Here is a 25,557-nt window from a genome sequence, read left to right as displayed (position 1 = left end):
GGTTTCTTGCGAGATATCTTTGACGGTTGTCCTCTACATAACTACCACATACTTTGTCAATTCAAGCAGAAGCTTCGAAAATTACTGGAATTCTCATTTAAACCAAATTTTAGCTACAAAAGTGTGACGGCTCGTTATCTCTTTTAACTACATTTGTAAAAAAAGAAAAAAAAATGCAATTCACAGTAGTGAAACAAAGCAGCCTTGAAAATTTTGAAGGATTTTTAATTTTTAATAAAAAAAAAAATTAAGTCAAGAATGACAATGTTAAAAATCAGGCCTTACTTTCTTATTTTGTTGTGGCAGAGCCAATTTTTTGGCAAACCCAAAAATTTGCAATACAAACTATTTTTCTTTGCAATACAAGAAACTTCTTTAGGGTTAAAAATTAAAAACATCAAAAATTAGGCTTTACTTTTTTATTTTGTAATGGAATAGCTTTACTGACAGGGCCAAAATTTTAGCTTTTTGCTGTATTTGCAATGCAGTAAACAAAATACTGAAAAATAGACCTAACTTTCTTGTTTTGTAATGCAATTGATTGCCTTATTGGCCGAGTCAAAAGTTTGAGGCATTTTCATTTACAATACCAGAATCTGTTTTTTAGTGTTAAAAATAAAAATGGGTAAAAATAGGGCTTACTTTCTTGGTTTGTGGTACAATAGATGGCTTTACTGGCAGAACCCACATCATTTCGTCTTGCCACTGCTACACGAACTGCAAAGGTTGTTCCTGGTAACAGGCCATGAAGAATTGTCTCTAGGCTGGTCGACCGTTTTGTGTCAGAGCCTATAGGCATGCTTATTATATATATATATATATATATATATATATATATATATATATATATATATATATATATATATATATATATATATATATATCTCTTGTACTAACCTAAATCCAATCCTAAATCCATATTCTAAGTCTAGCAGACTATAGGTCTAAAAATGTTACATTTCAACGAATTTATGTCTGGTTTCTGTCTCAACACAAAGACTAACAAATTTTGACGTCTAATTGCTTCGTATAATGAAAACTATGACTCAGTTGCCCGCACACCCGTACTACATTGCCCGTACTATGGCACAGTTACCCGTAATATGGCACAGCTGCCCGTGTACACATGCAAGCTAAGAAATTCCAAATTTTAGAGAGAGAAAAAAGGACAGTCTTAACAGCTGTGTAGATGGATCAACGAATCGTTTTTCAAGCTAAAAATTGCTATATCTTTTCGAGACGGGACGTTTCAAACCATGTTTTATCAAAGGTTTTTTTTTCTAGATTACCACCGCTTTGAGTGCGGTATCAACTTACCAGCCAGTATGGCTGGTTAAGTTAGTGTAAGAGTTGGTGCTCTCCTACACTTAAATAAGTTTTAGAGATAGTTATCGCCATGCAGGAATATTTTCAATACTTTCGTCGTAGAGTTAAAACAGTGACTATACCAAAAATCTGGTGGATTAAGTCTTTCAAGTGTGGGACCGATATAGCTCTAACTCTATGGAATACAAATATACACGAATTAGCATTATTCGGTATCAGCAAGAGAATTCTTTTTTACATACTAGCCCAAATTATTTACAGAATTTTGGAGAGTTTGAGTTACTACTGACAAGAATGTCGCTCTTTACTTTTATTCATTTCTAAGAGCTTTATTCATTTGTTTTTGGTGCAGCAGCTTCCAGTGTAGTACCTTGACCGTCCTAAATTTGCAGACAAATACAATTTTTTTTACTCCTGGCCGTCTTTCTACCATCGGCAATCGGTCGATTATTGCTGATAAGTAAGACGCGAATAGAGAGGGCTGAATTAGCCTAGCCAGCTCCTTTTTTTTTATAAGGACAGCTTATCAAATTTAAGGCTCAAACTGTATTGCCATATGTCCTTTTATTGTAAATATTATATTATATTATAATGTATATATATATATATATATATATATATATATATATATATATATATATATATATATATATATATATATATATATATATATATATATATATATATATATATATATATATATATATATATATATATATAATTAAAATAATGTAAAGGGTCATTGTTAATGACTATCTTTTATTATTCCTCTTTCATAAGGCGCAAACTGTTACTAACTAGGTGAAAACCCAAACAAAACTGAATTAAAATAATATGTATTTTTGCAGCTTAAAAGCTCAGATTTTTGTTTATGTTATTTACCTTCTTTTTCTGACTTTCTTCAATTTCTTTATGGGGGTCACAAACATCCCTTTGCACTAAACAAAGGTTCCACTACAGCGCCTTGAATCTATTTTATTTCATTCTTTTACTTTGCTTCTATTTTATTTCTATTTTATTTTCCTTTTTTATACGTCTAAGATTATAATATGCAATTACCAGGCATGTAGAAACTTTTACAGTTATCAGGGATGTCAAATGGACATCTTTCGTGTCTTTCTACTACTTGTGCAATTAGCATCTAAAAGAACAACTAAAGATTTTGAGTAAAGCAATAGTTTCGTTAATCCACAATCATTGTATTAATATTAATTATTTATATTAGCTGACCTTCTGAAATTTGGTTCAAAGATGTTTTCTTGGACGTCAGTCTGACTCTACAAGTACTTAAATAGAGACCCAAGATTAAAAAATAAAGAACGGAAACCAACTTAGCATGCCTAAACTTTAGAAGTTTCGATAACGGTGAAGGAAATGAGAATCGAAGTGGTATTGAGCTGAAATACAAAATATATCTGTTCATGAAATATATATCTGAGCTGAAATGTAAATAAATCATATATATATATATATATATATATATATATATATATATATATATATATATATATATATATATATATATATATATATATATATATATATATATATATATATATAATATTAATGATAATATATATATATATATATAATGAAATATATTATCTAACAGAAAACATTTATCCAACGTTTATCGATGTCTAAAACGCGCACTTTAACAACTCCATTACCTAGGTTCAAAAGAATTCATCGTCAGAATTAAGAGTTCAATTACTTTTTGCTTTCTATTTCTAAACGGATGTGAATTAAAACCTGAAACATAACACAAGAATTACCTGATTTCGATTCGACCTTTCGATAATATACTCTATAGCTTAAAATACCATCATACACTTCAGGTGCCTTCCATCTCACGCGTAAAGTCTGAGAATTAATGGATGAACAAGAAACATCTGTGACGACTGGCACTTCATCTGTCGAAAAGGTCATCGCATGAGTACTAGAATTTGGACCAATGCCTTCGCTATTAAAAGCAGCAACCGATAGCTTATAGTAGGTACTTGGTTCCAGATTCTGTATAAGCGTTGATGTAAGGTCAGCTGGAACAGACAAGGAAAGCACCACATTGTCCTTAGTTCCAGCCCAGGAAACAATGTATCCCAGGATTTTCAAATCTGTTTCATTAGCTAGTGGCTAAAAGGGAAAGATAGCTTGAGAAGTATGATTGTTATAATAGACACAAATTCATGTATCTAGAAGAAGGATGAAGAAAAATTATTTTGTTTAGGAAAGCAATTCAGACAAAGAAAGGAAGCAGAAAGTAATCCCTTCATATTTTTCTGGTCTGTTTCATAAGCAAGAATCCGAAAAATAAAATTGGAGTAATTTTCCACATTACTATTAGGAAAAAAGTTGGAAGGTTGAGTAGAAGAAAAAAGAACAAAGCCTAAAGTTCATCAAAAGTCCAATAGCTAAAACTTGTGTTGCAAAATTTTTTTGCTCTTTGAGGACATTTTTTTAATTTATTCTCGCAGTCACATAAAATATTACTCTTCAATTGAATCTGAACGAAAATTAATATTTTAAAATAGTAATGAACAGAAAACATTAGTCACTGGGCAATTTCCTTAGTCCCCATTTCTTAAGTTGCAGCTACTAAAGACTACATTTCACTCCTTAATAGGTTGCAATTACTGCAGCAACTATGACACATTCATGGGAATATTTTCGTGCTCTTTTGAGTATTAAGAATATATATTTTTGTTGACATTCAGTGTAGCGTAAGACTAAATGAGTACTAAAAATATTACAACCTAAAATTAAAAAATTAGTTTAAAATCAAATTAAGTCCAGGGTAAAAATACTTATATTCAATGACTTAAAATACAAACCAGAAAGGAATTATCCTTTTGAACTTCATCCATACTGTACAAAAAATTGAATTTCAAAAAATTTTTGTCCGGAATTTAAACAAGTAAAAAACACTCTTTTTTTTGTTAAAATATGATTCGTATTTGAAGTTCAATAAATTGTTGAAGTAATAAAAATGTAATGATCAACGTAAATATTTTTGTTAATCAAAGTGTTTTCGATTTCAATCCTAGATTGAAATTTCCTGAATATCATTTTAAATTTGACTATGCCTCAGTGCTCTTCCAAGTATTCTAAATTTAAAGTATTTTCAAACGTATTTTTTCTTTTTTAAGATCGCATTTACAAAAATTTATGTACAAATATTTTTAGCTTACAAATAATGTTTTGGAGTAAAGGAAAAATATTATAGGAATTTTTTAGTCTCTTATTACTTATGGAATAGTTACAGTATATTAATAAAAGAGAAACAATCTTTTTTGACCGTTTCTAGGTAAACCCAAGACAGGAATCATGAATATTTGAGGTCATACTCTACGTTCACATAATAATTTATTTTGTATGACCGGTTATAGATGTGTCGGAACATGGTTATCGAGTACTGTCCTTAGCTTATATAATGTCCAGTTCAAGTTGCGATGAGATGAATATAATCTCAGATTGCATTTTTAATCTGATTACATAATCTAATCTGGTTTCTGATCTGAGTGACTGTAGAAATATTAATTCCAGAGATAATTCTGATTGCCATGGGTATAGGATATGCTGTATGTGGATGTTAATCAGAGTTGCAACCTTTAATGAGTTATTACCAAATTTTTTCCAATAAGGATCTGGAAATAAACATCTCTGTTCTTCAATAAATTTTAATTTGAGTTCGCAAAGACAACTTTTTTGTTGCAAAACAAGTCTAATATTCAATAATGATTATGGAATTCAATACCCTATATATTCAATTCGAACGGTTTTCAGCTGTTGGAATTCTATTTTTCTTTCTGTTGAACTTCAAAAGGAAAATTTTTACAGGGCATTGTTATTTAATGGGCATGAAGCAATTGGCTTCTGAAAGCTTCATATTCTGCCGTAGAAATTAGGGGTCTATATGATGACCATGCAGAAATAATAACACAATGCTGATAGTTTGTCTTTGTGATTATATACAAATTATTGTAACACATTGTTTATCATGTAAAAGTGCCTTAATGGGGCTTATAGATTGTTTAACAGGTCAAAAGGCTGACGGTCATCGTTACAATACTTGGAAGAGCACTGATGCTCCTCGCTTTTCCTGATCCCTCCTCAGGAAAATCCTGAGAGCAGGAAGTCTTTTTAGTTAGATATAAGGCGACTAAGTTTTCGGAACGAACTTAGCCCGAGCATAAAAAGATAGTCAATAATTTTGATAAAAATTTAATTTTGGTTGCGTACAAAGCTGCTGGATAAGAATACCTTGGAAACATCTTAAATTGGGGTAAATTAACATAATCTGGTTTCTGTTTCATATTTTGTTAAGTTGATTTAATTTTAGTTGCTATCATAAGAAAAAGAAACTAAAAATATTGTTAATATTGTTCCAGGTCATATATATAATGTCTCCTGTTTGTTTAGTTGTTTGTGCTTAATTTAGTAATTGTTTCATCCACGATTTCACCACCTAACTCTTAATTTTATAGGAAACTAAAAAATTAAATTTTATTACATTTGTTCAATCTATTTATTGCTTTCTTTTATTTTTTTTGTAGTCATTTTTTCCCAGAATGCTTTCACAAGCTTGACTTTTGATGCATTTACAATCAATTATTTTATTATTCTTATTATTAATGTATTATTACTACAACCACTAGTAGAGGAATCCTCCGACAGATAGTTTGCACTACTACTGCTTCTACTAATTTTTTCGTATGTCTCATTGGACGGTTAAATACACCTTCAAGACAGGCTAACGAAAACAGGAAGTCAAAGTAAAAGCTTATCTTCATGATAATTAAAGATGGCGTCTCAGAATCAGGTGATTTTACATAGTTCAAGCTTTCATTTACCTTTGGGGTATATCGAAGACAGTTTGAGTTACCTCATGGGATTAAGATAAAACTTGGTAAAGAGCGTCTTCATTAGTCATCTACTGTTCCTCAAAGTTTGCTAAGCCGTTTTTGAACATTTATTTGCTCCTTATGACGTGTTTTATATTTTCGGTGTAATTTTTTACTCCTCTCCTGTTTATTATTGATATACAGAATAAGTGATCCTGCCCCTTTTATTTTTTCCCCTTAATAGTGCAAAGTTCATTATTAATTTTTATTAATTCATTTTTAACATTTGTCTGATGTCTTGATTGTTTCGGTTTTTTCCCCTTTTACTTTGGCATGAGAAGCAAATCTGACTATTAGAGCTTGTGAAAGTCTTTTAAAAATAAACATCATCTTGTCTCATATATTGGACTTGTCCAAGATAACAAGGTTGTATTTCATTAGCACGATTGCATTTCGAAACTGTACGTGGGTTACGCAATATGTCGATTAATGGTCGTTTTTAGTGTGCCTGACAATTCAAAAATTGAATATGGGTGTATTTCAGAAAATTAAATTTATTCAAAAGCAGGCCTGCAGAAATGAATTTGAAATGAAAAGTCGAATATTTCTCTGGATTTCATTTTGCTTTTAGGCACTTTAGTGTTTCCCCCTGCATCCTCGTCGTGACCTTATAGTTTGCTGAACTTGGAGCTAGTGAAAAAGATTAATTTCAGCAAATTAATCCAGCTCTGTGTTTCCAAGCTCTTATTTGCAAGAGCAACCCCATTTGCAACCCCATTGGATCCGATGCCCCTACCACGCACTCCTGTAGGTAAAAAAAGCCAAAATTTATGATTACCTCACACTTTATTTTGTTTTAACACCCCAATTGTACTACAAAAGTGGACAGTTGAACTGTGAATAGATTGATTTGAAATTTATCAGCACAAATCTGCTCCCCACCATTGTCAAGTAATACTATGCCCTTGAATCTTCCACAAAATTCACGTTACTGATGGGAGAACTGATTTTCCAAGCATCTAACTTTTCTAATTTCAAAGGATTACCAGTCAAACTTGTTCCAAATCATAATTTAGCATTTAAAATTTGAACAATGTTCAACATAAAAAATCACGCACGACACATATTCGGCTCAATATTTGCGCATAATTTTGATTTCATCCATATACACCCTAAAGCTGCACCGAAACCTGAGCAAAGCAATGTGGCTACTGTTCCCATGTGGACACGAGCTCTTTTTGTTGGGCTCGGGCAGTGGCCTGTTATATTGAACTTCCATAGACGTAAGAAACTGCCTCTGCCTTTCTCTCGTAAATTTGTACCAGTTTAGTTAAGCATCCTAGCGTACAACCCCATAAATGACTGTCAAAATAGCATCTTAAGTTAAATAAAATATGAGAGAAGTAGAGTATTTAGTTTTTATTCTTTTCATATGCAGTGGGAAAACTCTAAAGGAAAAACTTGTTTTTGGACCGCAATTGCGTTGGTCCTTAGCCTAAGAATACCTTCAAGAATCTGATAACGAATCTAACTTTTACCTTCCAGCTAAGTTTGAAGGAGTTTTCCGTTGTGAAGCTAACTTGCACATTGCTGGGAGACGAGTCAGGAGCTAGAAAGTGGAAAGTTTTGAATAAAGAAAGAATTAAGTCCAAGAGAAAATACGCTTGAGATTACCATTAACTGACGTCTGAATTTAGTTAAATATGGGCTTTAAGTTCTCATTACATACCAAAATCTTATCCGATTCCTACAGTTAGGAATAATTAATATAAAGTAATTCAATGACCCAAACTGAATTAATTGAAAAATCAAAGCGTTGAAAAATCAAAGTCTTTCGATGAGGCGGAATTTTCCTTAGAGTTAATTTAAAAGAATTAACCGAAATCCCCGTACGTTGTCATCTTCAATGAATAATCTTAAAAAAACGTCTTTCGAAAAGCAGTTTTCAAAGACAAGTAAATAAGACGAGCACAAATAAAATTCGAATAAAAAACGAACAGAAATTATTATCAATAAATAAATGAAATCCAGAATGAACAGAAGCAAAAAAAAAAAAAAACATGATCGTATTAAACATGAAGATAACGGGCACTGCTATGGATTGATAAATAAATCCAAGAACGAACAAAAAGGAAAAAGAATAATAGAGCCAAACATAAAAAAACGAAATTACCACAAATAGAGACTCCCTAAACCTTTTCAGAGCTACAGCATCATCTTGATCCCCCACTTTAGTAAGAGAGAATTTTTTCTATACTTAGTTGTAATCGCCTGTTTGTTTAAATACCTTCATGTCAAGGTCATTCAACAAAAAAAGTTTTAAGTACCAAGTACACTAAAATTAAATCTGATTCTTTTAATCGAATAAGCGGAAACTTGCAAAACCATATAAATCTTAAAAAGTTAGGGAAATTTGTTAACTTGTTAATGCAAAAGATGTTTGATGCAGACACACAGTCTTAACACTGAGCGGGCATCGAGTTTAAGAATAAAAATCGTAGGTGAAAAATCAGCAGAAAATGAGCGAAAAAAAATATATCCCCATTTAGCTCTAGAAAGTGTAACTTTCCTGATAGCTGCAGGAAAAGACATACACTGTCATTAGTTGGCAGTAAACTGAAAAAAAAAATTACTTATCGATTAAACCATGCATAAATATAAGCATCATATCTTGTTTGAAAATAAAAATTGAAAAGAATTATCTACATGATTGTACAGCCAAAAGTCTAAGCTACGCATTAATATGTTTATTATTCAAATTATTCAATATAAGAAACTTCAAATTATTAGTTAATAGACTTACCTACATCAGAACATTTTTTGAAAGATTAATTAAGCTATCATATTTTGTGGTATTTATCCTTTTAGTTGAAAATTAACATATCAATAGAATATTTATTTCATCAGATTTGAAAAACGCCATTTCCCTTACAAAATCTTTACGTGTGCTCATTAGCTTATATCTATTCAATAGCAAACGCTTGTAGCGCCCGATTGATCGTTGAAATTAAATAAAAAAAACAAGTTTTTTAAATGAAAGTAAGGAGCGACATTAAAACTTAAAACGAACAGAAATTACTCCGTATATGAAAGGGGCTTTTCCTTCTCAACGCCCCACTCTTTACGCTAAAGTTTGACTTTTTCTCTTAACTCTACATCTTAAAACAGTAAAAAACTTTAGCGTAAAGAGCGCGGCGTTGAGAAGGAAAAGCCCCTTTCATATACGGAGTAATTTCTGTTCGCTTTAAGTTTTAATGTCGCTCCTTACTTTCATTTAAAAAACTTGTTTTTTTTTATTTAATTTCTGAACGTTTTTGAATCAATGCATGTTTTGATTTTGGCTCTCCGCAGAGGAATAATTAAAACGAAATTTGTATATTTATTTTTTCTGGCTAAATGGCTTTCTCATAATTTTGGTCGAATGATTTTGAGATAAAAAGAGCGGGAGAGGAAGCCTAGTTGCCCTTCGATTTTCGGTTAATTAAAAAGGCAACTAGAACTTTTATTTTTTAAAGAATCTTTTTATAAGTAAAAGATATACGTAACTTATAAATTAGCTTACGTAAAGAACTTTTGTATTCTCATGTTTTTATTACATATATGAGGGGGTTCGCCCCCTCGTCAGTACCTCGCTCTTTACACTAAAGCTTAAATTTTTTCCCAATTCATTAAGAATGACCCCTGAATCACAAAAGCCGTAGAATAAATAGTTGAAATTACTAAAAATACTTTAGCGTAAAGAGCGAGGTATTAGGAGGAGGTGAGCCCCTCATATGGGTAATAATTTTTGTTCGTTTTAAGTTTTAATGCTGCTGCTTACTTCCAGCTGAAAAAAAAACTTTTTCATATTTATTTTTTCATCGTTTTTTTTAAGTAATGCTAGTAAATCCTGCGCTCCCTTCATGGAAATTTTCTTCCCCCGTGACAAATTCCTCGATGGAAAGTTCCCCCAGCATATCCCCCTCTTCTCAACCCCTGCCTCCAACCAAAAAATCCTCCTGAAAACGCCTGTACACTTCCCAATAACCATTACTATATGTAAGCACTGGTCGAAGTTTTGAAATTGTAACCCCTCCCACGGGGACTGTGGGGGAGTAAGTCGTCCCCAAAGACATAGTTATAAGGTTTTTCGACTACGCTGAATAAAATGGCTATCTCAGAATTTTGATCCGTTGACTTTGGTAAAATAATTAGCGTGGGATGGGGCCTAGGTGCCCTCCAGTTTTTTGGTCACTTAAAAAGGGCACTAGAACTTTTTATTTCCATTAGAATGAGCCCTCTCGCAACATTCTAGGATAACTGGGTCGATACGATCACCCCTGGAAAAAAAACAAAAACAAACAAACAAATAAACACGCATCCGTGATCTGCCTTCTGGCAAAAAATATAAAATTCCACATTTTTGTAGATAGGAGCTTGAAACTTGAGGATGTTTCCCTCTATTTTCTAAAATAACGCAAATTTTCTCAGGCTCGTAACTTTTGATGGGTAAGACTAAACTTGATGAAACTTATATATTTAAAATCAGCATCAAAATGCGATTCTTTTGATGTAGCTATTGGTACCAAAATTTCAGAGTTTTGTTACTATTATAGAGTTTACTATTATATAGAGTTTTGGTTACTATCGAGCCGGGTCGCTCCTTACTACAGTTCGTTACCACGAACTGTTTGATATTTGACTATATTTGGGCGGGACAGTCGTTCAGTTCAGCTTGTATATAAATAGAAAAAGCTTCTGCTAGTTTCTCATCTCGATTCAGTGTTGCAATAAGGAGAGAATTTGCGCAATTAGAAAGATGTTAATAATTATATAATAACTAAAAAAAATTGTAAAAAATCCTGGTTTTTAGGAATGAACAGACCTAAGAAGGAGCCAAGGGGTAAAAATTCTTTATTCTGGTGTCCTAGGCACTTAAAAAAAGGGATAAGCACACACAACTCGATGTTTCCAGCTAAGCTTGCTAAAACAACTTTTCCCCAGAATTTATCAAAAAATTTATGATAACGAACTGTAAGTAAGGAGCGATCTGGCTCAACAGTAACCGAAACTCTACAAAATGGAATTTTGATACAAATAGATACATCAAAAGAATCAGATTTTTGGCTAACGTATCAATTTTATGATTAAAACATCAATAGATTATTTCTTTTCATCTGATTTGAAAAATGTCATTTCCCTTACCAAAACCTTTATACCTACTCACTAGCCTATATCTGTTCAATAGCAAACGCTTGTGGCGCCCGATTGATTGTTGAAATACTTGACTGTATTTGGGGTCGGACAGTCGTTATGTTCGGCTTGTACGTAAACAGAAAGAGTTTCCGTTAGTTTGTCATCTCGATTCAGTGTTGCAATGAGGAGAGAATTTGCGCAATTAGAAAGATGTTAAATAATTGTATAATAACTAAAAAAAATCGTAAAAAATCTTAGTTTTTAGGAATGAACAGACCTAAGAAGGAGCCAGGGGGCAAAAAATTCTTTATTTTGATGTCCTAGGTATTTAAAAAAAAGACAAGCATACACAAATCGATCTTTCCAGCTAAGAGTCAATAAAACCACTTTTTCACAAACATTTATTTTTCTTACTAAAGTCCAGAGTACTTACCCTGAAAATTTCATGCCTGCCGGAGAAACTCAATGTTTTGCCCATTTTAGGGTTTTCACGAATCGATGCAATCCACTTATTTTTCAGGATTTCTTTTTTCTCTTGGGTTTATTAAACCTAGCTTATATACTTATTAAGTTACTAGCTAATCGTGAACAAAACGAATTTGGGCTTACTTTTTCCGTCATGAATTGGTTAGAAATTTTTTTCTAACAGCTTTGTTCTTCAATCTTTTTGATTCAATTATTTTCAGCAATTGCAAATGTTACATGATTAAAAAGAAGCTTTGGGCCCATTCTCAGACGAAACAGTTTTTGTCATTAATTTTTTTAACATTAAAAACGGAATTTTTTTTCTTCAATTTCTCAAACATATCTAGAATAATATATTCCTTAGACTCATTGTTTGACAAACTTTCAAATTTTTCCAGGGAAAGATTAACGTGGAAAAAGAACTGTATCTTCAGAATGTCTTATTCTAACAAAATTCCTGCGACTTCTTTAGTTCCATCGTCTCGAAGCAAAAATCTTTGTGTAAGGCTTATTGTGTGTATCCTTAAAACACAGAAACAAACAAAAATAAATTAAAAACAAAGTTATTCTAACGGAAGTAAAGAGTTAAGGTGAAACTTGAAACAAACAAAAATTATTGATTCTAAGTTTATGCAACGCATATCTGCAATATTTTTTCCAATAAACTGAATCGTAGTACTTCTCTCAGTTTGAAGAATTCTGAAAACTGATCTTACTTCCGATCTTAAGGTAAGTAAAATTGCATACTAAAATTTACTAATTGCAAGGCTGGGGAAAAGTTATTGAGAACTTCAATATTATTGGTCCATTATTTTCTGCAGGATACTTACTTTCTAATCTCAATCCTGTTTTGCTTCGTCAGTTTTGTATTTTATCTATCCAGTGTTAAAAAAAAATCTATATAACGTGTGGTAGAGGAGTTCTGAAGTCTAAAGACACAGCACATTTTCTGCGATCACTATTTCTCGAAATCATATATGCACTGACAGTTAAAAGGCTCTAGCTAATTGATCAACGGTTTGTGAAAAATAGACTTATATTGGTGAAGCGAAATTCTGTTCTACTATTGTTTTAGTATTGTAACTAAAAAAAAATAATAAAAAGGATTGACTCTGGGATACGGTGTCCAAAAATTGGGCGTTCCCCTAGACCAAGTCATGATTCTTAGTGGCTATAAAAATGTCGCTTTGACTGGTCACCTGTGCTCGATAATGCAATGTAAACAAGAATCCTATTTTTATTTCCTTCCCCCTCTAGATAAGACTTAGAAGCGTCGTTATTCGATATGAGCCATATTCCTCTCCTGTATAGCCTACCCTTTCTATTTACCCAATTCTTCCAGCATAAATTACTAAATTCTATATCATCTAATGTCATGCTTTCTAAGCATAGAAGATGAGTATCCGGAACACCTAAAAAGACAAATTCAATTCGTCAGTCAAAATGTCATCGTTTCAGTCATCGTGTTTCAGTTTTTAACAGTTCCTATTTTTGATTTTACATAAGTTACATTTTGTAAAAAGTTAAAACCTCATTAAAAGGATGAAATGTAACAGTTCAGGCTAAGGTTAAAAATTCTTTGGCTTAAACAAATGCTTCGCTCGTCTTACCATTGGTCAGCACCAACTCTCCTAATTGTTCAATGATATAAAGGCATTTATCAAGGTCGTGTTGGTCGCAGCATGATTTTCAGCGTTGCATATACATTTCTGTCGACAAGAGACTGCATCCTGCATAAGTGTTTGGGGGCATTCAACTTCCGATTCATTATATATCTACGACTGCGAATATAATTGTCTGGTGTAGAGACAATGCTCATTGAAATGAAATAATTGACAGCACTATAGTACTGCCTAAGTAAGGAGAATTATGGCTTCAATGTATTATTTTTTCCCGGGCCACTTAAAATGAAGTGGCGCGGGAGTGTAATGCCTTATTGAAGGGTAAAAAGCCCTCCTTTCTACGAAATCACTATCTGCACGACCCCCTCAGAACCTAAAGACATCTGACCAAATTTTTTTACAGCCATTTTTCAAAATAGTATGTCGAATAAATTTGCCTAGAAGGATGACATGACCCCCCAGAGGTACTGTGGTAGGGCTGTAAATTATGCAAGTTTTCTATCGTTTACATACAGCTTTATTATTGGGAAAGGGGGTCATGCTTGATCCTGGATGCCCGGAGAGGCTTAGAGTACCAAAAGTTACGCTTCCAGGGAGTACTAAGGGAGAGGTTGGACTAAATCAGAAGACAATGTAAACCCAGGTTGTCATAAAGGCGTATGTAATATATAAGGAAAGGTTAAGAGTATTAAGTTAAAACTTCATGTAATGTTGATCTACACCGAAAGATAATATGTGTTCTGGAATGAAAGATATCCAGGTTGTTAAAAGAGCGCATCTGCGATATCCCAGGAACGACTAAGGGTATTAAGTTGAAACTGTGTTGAAATGCTTAGAGGTATATTGAACTAAACATCAATTGCTACCAGGTTGTCAAAATTGCATATCTGAGATATCTCAGGAACAGCTAAGGGTATTAAATATTATTAAAAACATAACTGGTAAAACAAAGGCAATATCAGTCAGTGAACAGAAAAGAAGCGAAAAAGATAAAAGGATATATTTTGGCAAGAACCTCCGCCGAGCCGTTTTCAGTGCTCAAAAACAACAGCTAATTAACTTTTGAAGTGAACTCTTACAGAGCAGAAGAAATACTGAATCAAACAAACAAATAACGAAGCCAGAGTGAATGAAAGACTATAAAATAGTTCGTGGTAACGAACTGTAATAAGGAGTGACCCAGCTGAATAATAACCGAAACTCTAAAACACGGAATGTTGATACCAATAGTTACATCAAAAGAATTGCATTTTAATGCTGATTTTAAATATACAAGTTTAATCAAGTTTAGTCTTACCCATCAAAAGTTACGACCCTGAGAAGATTTGCCTTATTTTAGAAAATAGGGGAAAAACCCCCCTAAAGTCATTAAATCTTAACGAAAATCTCATCATCAAATTTAGCGTATTAGAGAACCCTACAGTAGAAGTTTCAAGCTCCTATCTACAAAAATGTGGAATTTTGTATTTTTTGCCAGAAGACTGATCACAGATGCGTGTTAATTTTTATTTTATTTTTTTTTTTATTAGGGGTGATCGTATCGACCCAGTGGTCCTAGAAAATCGCAAGAGGGCTGATTCTAATGGAAATTAAAAGTTCTAGTGCCCTTTTTAAATGACCAAAAAATTGGAGGGCACCTAGGCCCCCTCCCACGCATATTTTTCCCTAAAGTCATCGAGTCGAAATTTTGAGATAGCCATTCTGTTCAACTTAGTCAAAAAACTAATAACTATGTCTTTGGGGACAACTTAATCCCCCAGAGTCCCGGGAAAGGATCTGCAAGTTACAAACTTTGATCATTGTTTACATATAGTAATGGTTATTATGAAGTGTACAGACTTTTCAGGGGGACTTTTTCGTGTTGGGGTGGGGGTGGGCCCCCACCCCCAGAATTTCCATGAAGGGGGCGCAGGATTTTCTAGCATTATTTAAGAAATACAATGAAAAAATAAATATTTTTTTTCACCTGGAAGTAATGGTAAAAAAAAGATAAAGGATACGGCATTAGATTTTACAGTCCCTACCGGCGGTGCTGATCTCCGTTTCTTGGCCCTTTAGCCAGGAAGTGCAATGGGGGGCTGGGGGCCAACCATCCTGTGGTTTCGCACACCCTTCCTGTTTACCTTCCTCAGATTTCTCCAGGTACCCATCTAGAGCTGGGTCGACGCTGGCTAAGCTTACAGAGTCACGCCACTGATCCCCGTCCCAAACTGAACGATTGGAAAATCAAAACAAGCATTAATTCAGAAAGGTTTAGAAATTAAATAGAATTTTTTTTAAACTGCAAGTAAGGAGCGACATTAAAACTTAAACGAACATAAATTTATTCCGTATATGAAAGGGGTTCTCTCCTCTGCAACGCCTCGCTCTTTACGCTAAAGTTTTTTTTTTTATTGTTTTAAAAAGTAGAGTTGTGACAAAGAGTCAAACTTTAGCATAAAGAGCGAGGCGTTGCGGAGGGGAGAACCCTTTCATATATGGAATAATTTTTATTCATTTGAAGTTTAATGCTGCTCCTTACTTGCAGTTACAAAAAAACTTGCTTTTTTAGTTAATTTAAAAGTTAGATTGGGGAAGTATTCTCTGCTTAGTGTTTGACTAAGCTTGCCTACTCACCGATTTTTATTAATAGTGCGATATATAATCGTGATTTAAACTAAGGAAAAGCATTATTTGATTCTCGTAAAACCAAACCATTGTAAATTGGATCTATAGAAATATCTCCAGTATCTCTATTTAAAGCAAAGTTTCTACTTATGTATTTTTTAATTTCAACTACCTCCCTAAAAGATTGTGGTAAACCATTTGCTGTGGAAATTAAAGCTGCCTTATCAAAAAGAACTAAATAACCTAAAGGCCTGTCATTCCGTGCCTGTCAGTCACGCAAATTAACGGTCTTGTGTCAATTCTAAATTCTTGGTTCAACTTACCTAGAACCATAGGTAGGCGTGCCTTGCTTACCTCTCATTCTAGGCAATCTAATGGTCCTAATGGTCCTTACCGTGGAGGGCCAAAGCAGAAGCAAAACCATAATTTACATTTTACTTCATAGAGATTCATCTATTCAAAGCTTGTGTTCATGTAGCCGTTCCCTCAGTTGTTGATAAGTTTTGCAAATAGAAAACCTCCCACAAGGATTCAGGACTATTTAAACGCCACTAACCAGTATAGGGTTAGTTTTATCTTTCCAGAATAAAAAAAAATCAACATTCAACCTTCAGTTCATTTCCTAAAGAAACAGAATGATTATGTTTTTAAAGTTTCTGAAGTTTGTTGCCGAGTCTTGGGGATATTTGGTGAAGTGGTAAAAGCTTTGTTTTCGATTGTAGAAATATAAACACAAACAACAGGTTTAACAATAAAGAATAAATTTTTGTAAGGCAGTGGAACTCAAACCTCAAACGGATACTTAGACCCTGTATCCAAGGACTGTCCTCAGTAAAATACACATGAATATATATATATATATATATATATATATATATAGCAAAGCAAAATGAATATCTATAAAAATGAACTTACTTTAAATTACGATATTTAAAAAAAAATTTCTAAAACAGTCCTAGATTACACACTTTAACAAAGTTCAACCCGGGCTGATAGACAAAATGAAGTGAAACGAGGCAATTCATTCAAGTGAAAAAATAAATAATTAAGAGCATGCTTTCAAAGCTATTCTTGCCTTCTTGGAAGCCTTTTTGGAAAGGTTTTTTAGTAAAACTTCTGTTTCAGTTCGTTTTCAGTTGGTTATTTGAATTTATTTCTGCTAGTATTTTATTTAATGTACTTCTTTTGTTGTAACTTCGGTTTAACTTTAATTTGAAAAGCTTATTTTAGAAAAAGCCTTTTAATCAATCACATGGAGAGGTGTTTAAAGAAACGGCAACGTTTGTTCTGAAATGTATCAGCTATCCAATAAAACAGCAAGCATATTTTATTCATTTCGCTTGGCCCCAAAAAATCTAAACAATTTACGTTCTTTTTTGTTTCTAAGCAGACAGAACAAGAAAAAGTAAAAGGTTACTCTAAAAACAGAACTGATATGCAAATCAATATTTGTTCAAATTCAATATTGGAAGAAAATATGTAAGTATGTTGAAGTAAAAGAATATTTGAAGTTACTTGAAGCCCACTCAGAAAGAAAAAAATTTTCGTTGTCGAAAAGTTGTTTTCCAACCATTTTTTACACTTAAAATTTTGAAAAGAAGCCTTCATCCCGAGCAAGTGACTTGGCCGTTTATTTTTCAAAGTCTGTATCAAATCAAGATTGGACTTAATTAGCAAAGAAGATATTGTTTAATTTGAAATTTAATTTATTACAAGTTAAAGCAAAATTATCCTCCGAAAATGTTTTTGACTAATGAAATCTAAGGTTTAACAAAAGATTAATTTAGAATATAAAAATTCCTTATTTCTCAGGGCTTTTTGGTTTCAGCAAACAATTAATAGTTGTGACAGAATACTTGATGAGAATAGGTTTGCACATTTTTGAAAATTGACTTATAAACGTAGTTTTTTAGACAAACATGAACATAAATATTTCAGATTTCATAAAAGGTTCACAAATATCAGCTATCCTTTTTTATTCTATGAATAAACTTGTTTTCCAATACAATTTTAATTCAACTGTGATAAAATCTTCTTGAAGACTGTTCTACTTTTTTAATGTTGTTATGTGGTCCAAAGAATGGGGGGGGGGCATCAATGGAAAAATCAATGTATCCTTTAACTGAATAAAAAAACAAGTTTTTTTTTACTGAAAGTAAGGAGCGACATGAAAACTTAAAACGAACAGAAATTACTCCGTATATGAAAGGGCATGTTCCCTCCTCAACGACCAGCTCTTTACGCTATAGCTTGACTTTTTTTCAACTCTACTTTTTAAAACAGTAAAAAACTTTAGCCCAAAGAGCGGGGCGTTGAGGAGGGAACAGGCATTTTAATATACGGAGTAATTTCTGTTCGTTTTAAGTTTTCATGTCACTCCTTACTTTCAGTTAAAAAAAACTTTTTTTTTTATTTAATTTCTGGACGTTTTTGAATCAATGTATCTTTTGATTTTGGTTCTCCGCAGATGAATAATTAAAGAATAAACGCAGATGAATAATCCGCATGTTTATTTTTTTTGGCTAAATGGCTTTCTTGTAGTTTTGATCGAATGATTTTGAGAAAAAAAGGAGCGGGGAGGAGTTTTAGCTGCCCTCCAATTTTTTGGTTACTTAAAAAGGCAACTAGAACTTTTAATTTTTTACGAACATTTTTATTAGTAAAAGATATGCGTAACTTACGAATTAACTTACGTAACGAACATCTATATTCGTATGTTTTTACTACGTATATGAGGGGGTTTGCCCCCTCGTCAATACCTGGCATGTACGCAGGGGGAGGGTCTTCGAGTCCGCCCTCCCCCGAAATTTTGTGAAATGTTTAATTTCCCCATGGTTTTATAGGATTTCTGGCAAAAGTAGGACATTTATTAAGAATCTAGATACATGTGTGAAGCCTTTTTTGGAGGATTTTACAGCATGCAATTATCTGGTCAAGTCACTGCCCAATTATTAACCCATTTTCTGTCTAACTTCTTACCCTCTTTGAAGTAATTAGCAATTGTACTGTTTTTTTTTTTTTTTTTTTTTTTTTTTTTTTTTTTTTTTTTTTGTAAAGAGAGTTTGCTTTCCACAGCAAAATAGAATTATCCTTGATATTAGGGCGTTTATCCCCCCTTTTCAGGATAAAGTACAGCTTTTAATGAATTAATTTTGGAAACTATTATTTTTCATTAAAATCTACGTTTTTACAATAGAAGAACTACCCCCCACAGCACCCATATTGCACTGTTAACCCTAAAATTTCTCTTTCAGTGGGATATAATAGATTAATCACTGGTTCTAAATCGCTATGAACATAACCTGAGCTTAAAACGTACTTTTGACGCTTCAGTCTTCTTCCCCCTCCGCAGCCGCTACAATACTACAGATTAAAGTTCATCTGTATTTTCTGATATACGTGCTTTTTGCCTTACTAAATAAAAAGAGTGCTACTTTATGTCTGCTGTTTCGAAGATTTTCCCCCCCCCCCGAAAAAAATTCTTGCGTACATACCTGCCTCGCTCTTTAGAATAAAACTTAAATTTTGTCCCGATTCCTTAAGAACGACCCCTGAACCACAAATGCCGTAGAATAAATAGTCGAAATATCTAAAAATACTTAAGCATAAAGAGCGAGGTATTAGGAGGAGGTGAGCCGCTCATATGCGTAATAATTTCCGTTCGTTTTAAGTTTTAATAGTGCTCCTTACTTTCAGTTGAAAAAACTTGTTCATATTTATTTTTTCATTTTTTTTAATAATGCTAGAAAATCCTGCGCCCCATTCATGGAAATTTTCTTCCCCCTTGGAAAATTCCTCCATGGAAAGTTCCCCCCAAATCACCCCTCCCCTAAACCTCCCCACCAATCAAAAAATCCCCCTGAAAATGTCTGTACACTTCCCAATAACCATTACTCTATGTAAGCACTGGTCAAAGTTTGTAATTTGTTGCCCCTCCCACGGGGACTGTGGGAGGGGGCCTAGGTGCCCTCCAACCTTTTCGGTCACTTCAAAAGGGCACTAGAGCCTTATCTTTCCGTTAGAATGAGGCCTCTCGCAACATTCTAGGACCACTGGGTCGATACAATCACCCCTGGAGGGAAAAAACAAACAAACAAACAAATAAACACGCATCCGTGATCTGTCTTCTGAGAAAAAAAAATACAAAATTCCACATTTTTGTAGATAGGAGCTGGAAACTTCTACAGTAGGGTTCTCCAATACGCTGAATCTGATGGTGTGATTTTCGTTAAGATTTTTGACTTTTAGAGGGTGTTTCCCCCTATTTTAAAAATAAGGCAAATTTTTCAGGCTCATAACTTTTGATGGGTAAGACTAAACTTGATGAATCTTATATATTTAAAATTAGCATTAAAATACAATTCTTTTGACATAAATATTAGTATCAAAATTTCGTCTTTTAGAATTTTGGTTACTATTGAGCCGGGCCGCTCCTTATTACAGTTCGTTACCACGAACTGTTTGAAAATGCTTTTTTGATAATATTTTTGAAAATTGTATATCTTCTTTTATTATTTGTAACCTTAAATTTAGCATAAACTAAATTAACAAAGAAATAAGCTAGAAACTTATGCATACCTTCAAGGAGTGTCTCCACATACAAAACTTCAGTGAACGGACTAATTCCAAGACTGCTACTAGAGGCTACTCGAACGAGGTATACCGTGGCTGGAATTACATTCAATATTGTGTAGTTGGTGAACAGAGAAGTATCATTTACCCATAAACCCGTTTCTTTTATTTGCCATTGAATAATGTATTCATCCGAAGCCTCACTAGAAACGAAAGGTGTACTCCATCTTAAGGTGATAGATCGACTGTCTCTACTCTGTAGCAGTAAGCTTCGAGGGGTACCAGGCAAAGCTGTAAATATTATATTAACATAAAAGCTATATCAAAAACTATATATTTAATATATATATAAAAGCTATAAATACTAATATATAAAAGCTATATGTTTAAAAGGATTCTTAAGGATCATTTAATAAAGGATCAAATAGATTATTTTTTTCCCTCTGAGGAGTTGATGGCCCCTGTGTTTTGTTAGTGGTGTGTGGTTTTCCTCTCTGCACTTTGCTCCCAGGCCTCAGGTATCTTCTCTATGTTTTTTTTGTTGTTGCTTATATTGTATCCCCCATAAATATACTGCCTGTGAGCTGCTATATGTGATTGCCTATATTGAATTTATTGCTTGTATAATATTTTTTTTTCTTATCCCGCTTGTATCCCTGGCCATGGAGCCTTTCGAGGGAAATTATGTGTATTGTAAGTCGATTTTGAATTGTATTTTGTACTGTCTTCTATTTAATATTAATAAACTTCTCTCTCTCTCTCTCTCTCTCTCTCTCTCTCTCTCTCTCTCTCTCTCTCTCTCTCTCTCTCTCTCTCTCTCTCTCTCTCTCTCTCCCCCTCTCTCCCTCTCTCTCTCTCTCTCTCTCTCTCTCTCTCTCTCTCTCTCTCTCTCCCTCTCTCCCTCTCTCTCTCTGCTATTCCAACAATCTCGTTATAGCGTTAAGCTGCCTGAGCACTGGACAACATGTCTCCTTACCCACCTTCTTTAAAGCTTCCATTTTCAAAAATGTCAAAAAAGAATTTAATTAAAAAGGAATTTAAATTTAAAGATTACAGGTTCAGAAGGGCTCTTTGCTAGAGAAGAGAGGGAGCCATGGTCTCTTCTAATTGCTTATACATGAATTAAGACAAGGTAATATGTAATTTTTGCAAAATCTTTCCAGTTTTTTTCAAGTGTAGAATCCTCATGACCGTTACTTTACCAGCTCAGAAGAGAATCGGGGTGAAAACCATACAATTGATCACCATATTAACCTTATTAAATAGCTGAAAATGTAACATCCTCCTGCTTGCTATGTTGTGCATGTGCTTTAGCTTATGTTTTGCTCCGCTACGCTTGTGCTTATATTATGCTTTACTTTGCAGATTGTTGTAACCTGGTTTTCTAATATACTGCTTAACAATTGACAAGATGGAAATTTCTACATCGGGAATTTCTACATGGTGTCAGAAGTGGGATCCACTGTCCCATACCCTGAACTTAATTGGGAAGCAGACAACCTCAAAGAAGCTTGGAATAGATTCAAAAGCCATGCAACACTCATGTTTGCAGGCCCCTTGAGTGGAAAGACAGAGATTGTTCAATGTGCATTTTTACTAATATGGCTTGGTGAGAAAGGACGGGACATCTTCAGCACCTGGTCTCTCACCGAGGCTGAAAAAAACCGTATTGCAGTGTATACGCAAAAGTTCGATGAATACTTTAGTCCATCTGCAAATCAAATCTTCTCACGTTATGTTTTCCACAAACGGGATCAGAACGACATTGAAACTGTGGAACAGCATATGACAGATCTAAAACTTTTGGTTCGTGATTGCGAGTACAGTGCTGCAATCCGTGATGAAATGGTACGAGATAGACTTATCTGTGGAGTTAAGTCACCAAAGATACGTGAAAAACTACTGCAGATGGGACCAACACTAACTTTTCCCCAAGCAATCACTACTGCTCGAGCCCACACAGAAGCCCAGGCACAACTAAAGTCGATGTCAACAGCAGCGACATCCAACCACGAAATACAAATCAAGCAGGAAATCGACTTCGTCCAGTATAACAAACAATCCAAAGGACCTGCCAGACCCAACATGGCGAGAAGACAAGATTGCTATTTGTGTGGTGGGGATTATTCACCCATGCAAAAATATCCCGCAAAAGGTAAAATTTGCTGCAAGTGCAACAAAATGAACCATTTCCCAAAAGTATGCAGAAGTGGAAAGAAATCTATCAACGCGATCGAGTCAAACAGAGCAGACCCAAATGATGTAAGGTGCAGTGATGATGAACTCTTTATTCACGAGGTGTCGATAGAAAATGCAGATGACCAACCCTACTCAGTCCTACGCATCGAACAACAAATCAGCGTCAGATTCAAGGTAGATACTGGGACTCAAGCCAACATCCTCACAAAATCTCTACTGAACAGCATCAAGCCCAGCCCACAGATCAACCCTACCTGCCAAATCCTTACCAGTTTCTGTGGACAGAAGATCCCAGTACTTGGTACTTGCCAGCTCTTTTGCTCCCACAACAATGGTAACAGTGAGCTGCTTACCTTTTTCATAGTAGAAGAAGCACCCACACCAATCTTGGGATTCGTTGCTAGTCGTAAGTTGCAGCTGATAAAATGCACCTTTACTCTCAACGAGTCATCAGACGACCTGTTTACTGAATTTGCAGATCTCTTTAATGGAATTGGGAAATTGAGAGGTGAATGCAAGATTGTTCTGAAAGAAGGAGCACAACCAACAGTCCAAACAACGAAACGCATCCCTGTTGCAGTCCTATCAAGGTTCAAGGAAGAACTAGAGCGTATGGAACGCCTAGGTGTCATCGAAAGGGTCACTCACCCTACAGACTGGGTTAATTCTGTGTTATTGTCGAGAAACCAGACAAGTCACTTCGGATCTGTATTGACCCGCATGACCTGAATAAAGCTATAAAAATGCCACACCATCCTATGCCAACCTTTGATGAGGCTATTCAAAAGCATGAAGGAGCGAAATTCTTCACAAAACTTGATGCAAGGCATGGGTACTGGTCTCTAGTCCTTGATGAAGAATCATCAGAGCTCACAACATTTGCGACACCATTCGGGAGATTTAAATTCAGGAGGATGCTCTTTGGCCTGATTTCCGCTCAAGATGAATTCCAGAGGCGAATGGAAGAAGCGTTTGAGGGGGTACCCGGATTCTCAGTCATAGTTGACGATATCATAATTTCAGGAAAATCCGAAACTGAACATGATGTGAGCAAACGAGCCGCACTCACCAGAGCCAGAGAACGGACCGTAAAATTGAACGGACCGTATAAAGCAAAATGCATACTCAAGTCCGAATCAATACCTTACTTTGGTCATGTGATCTCTAAGGATGGCATCAATCCTGATCCGAACAAAGTTAACGTACTGAAGGAAATGCCCCGACCACGCAACCGCGAGGAACTTCAGACACTATTAGGGATGCTAAACTACCTGTTCCGTTACATCCCAAATCTATCATCCCAGAACGAACGAACCACTACGAACTCTATCAAAGCAGCATAAGTTCCTATGGGAAGAAGTACATGACAACGCGTTCGATACCATTAAAAAATCAATATGTAGCACTATATCCCCTTTTAATCTCTCAGTTGGTAACCTAAAGCTACAAGTTGATGCTTCCAAATCAGGCTATGAAACAGTCCTTATTCAGAACGAGAACATCATTTCGTTTTTCTCCCGCTCATTGAATACAACAGAGCAGAAATACTCTCAGATCGAAAAGGAACTTTACGCCATCGTTTTTGGAATTCGTCACTTCCATCCGTACCTGTATGGCCATAGCTTTGTTGTAGTCACTGACCACAAACCACTTGAAACGCTTATTAATCGACCAATGCAAAAATCATCTCCTCGTCTCCAAAGAATGTTGCTCCAGATTCAGCCATATGATCTTACAGTCATTTTCCAGCCTGGTAAAGAGATCCCAGACACAGTGTCCCGCCTATACCTTCAAAGCCAAGATGAAAGTCTACAAAAAGAAATTGAATCATATGTCCACTCCGTCATGAGCCTCACTCCCATCAGTCCGGCAAGGCTATTGCAATTGAAGAAAGAAACACTCTTAGACCATATCCTAGCATGTCTTGCAGACGCAATCAAATCAGGATGGCCATCAACAAAATCTCAAACACCTTCCCTCATCGCACAATACTTCAGTTCCAAGCATGAACTCACTGTGATTGATGGAATCATTCTAAAAGGAGATCGCTTAGTAATCCCCAGAATCCTCCGCCCTGATATCTTGCACAGCATGCATGCTTCCCATCTCGGTATTGAAAAGACGAAGCAAAGGGCTAGAACAATCGTTTATTGGCCAGGGATGACTGAAAGTATCGAAGAATATATCAAACGTTGCCCAGCATGCCAAGCGTACCAAAGGAACAACCAGAAAGAATCTCTCAAGCCTCATGGTATGCCTAATCACCCATGGGAACATGTTGGAATAGACATGTTCTCTCTGGAAGGAAGTCACTTCCTCGTTACGGTTAACTATTACAGTCGATTTTTCGAAGTTGACCGAATAGGAACAGCTGCCTCATCCCATCAAGTCATATCCTGTCTAAAAGACCATTTCACAAGGCATGGGATCCCTCGCATCATTACTTCAGACAATGGTCCACATTTCAACTCTATTATATTTCAAGACTTTACCAACAGGTGGTCCATTGAGCACAGAACGTCGAGTCCCTATCATGCCCAGTCAAACGGATTGGCAGAGAAAGCCGTTGGGATGGCAAAAAACATGATAAAGGAGACCCGATTTTGCAGAAGCGAAATGAGCAATGCCCTTCTTGAGTACAGAAATACCCCAGTAGATGGAATGGCGTCTCCTGCCCAGCTATTAATGAGTAGGAACTTGCGATCAACAATACCCTGTGCCCTTGAGCATCTCACTCCCAAAATAGTTTC

General features: G+C 34.7%; 1 protein-coding gene across 1 annotated transcript in view; it reads right to left on the bottom strand.

Annotated features, from left to right (window-relative positions):
- LOC136027903 (cell adhesion molecule Dscam2-like) overlaps positions 1 to 25,557 on the bottom strand; it is a gene marked incomplete in the record, with an annotated part of 166,776 nt that overhangs the window by 26,451 nt on the left and 114,768 nt on the right. The window contains 4 exon segments of the mRNA XM_065705338.1: positions 643 to 789; positions 3,102 to 3,459; positions 7,706 to 7,776; positions 20,615 to 20,899. Coding sequence (XP_065561410.1) covers positions 643 to 789; positions 3,102 to 3,459; positions 7,706 to 7,776; positions 20,615 to 20,899 — 861 coding nt within the window.

The sequence above is a fragment of the Artemia franciscana genome, chromosome 1 (genome assembly GCF_032884065.1).
Source record: "Artemia franciscana chromosome 1, ASM3288406v1, whole genome shotgun sequence".
In the NCBI taxonomy this organism is placed as follows: Eukaryota; Metazoa; Arthropoda; class Branchiopoda; order Anostraca; family Artemiidae; genus Artemia; species Artemia franciscana.
Note: the sequence above shows the minus strand (reverse complement) of the source record. Positions and strands in the feature narration are given on the sequence as shown.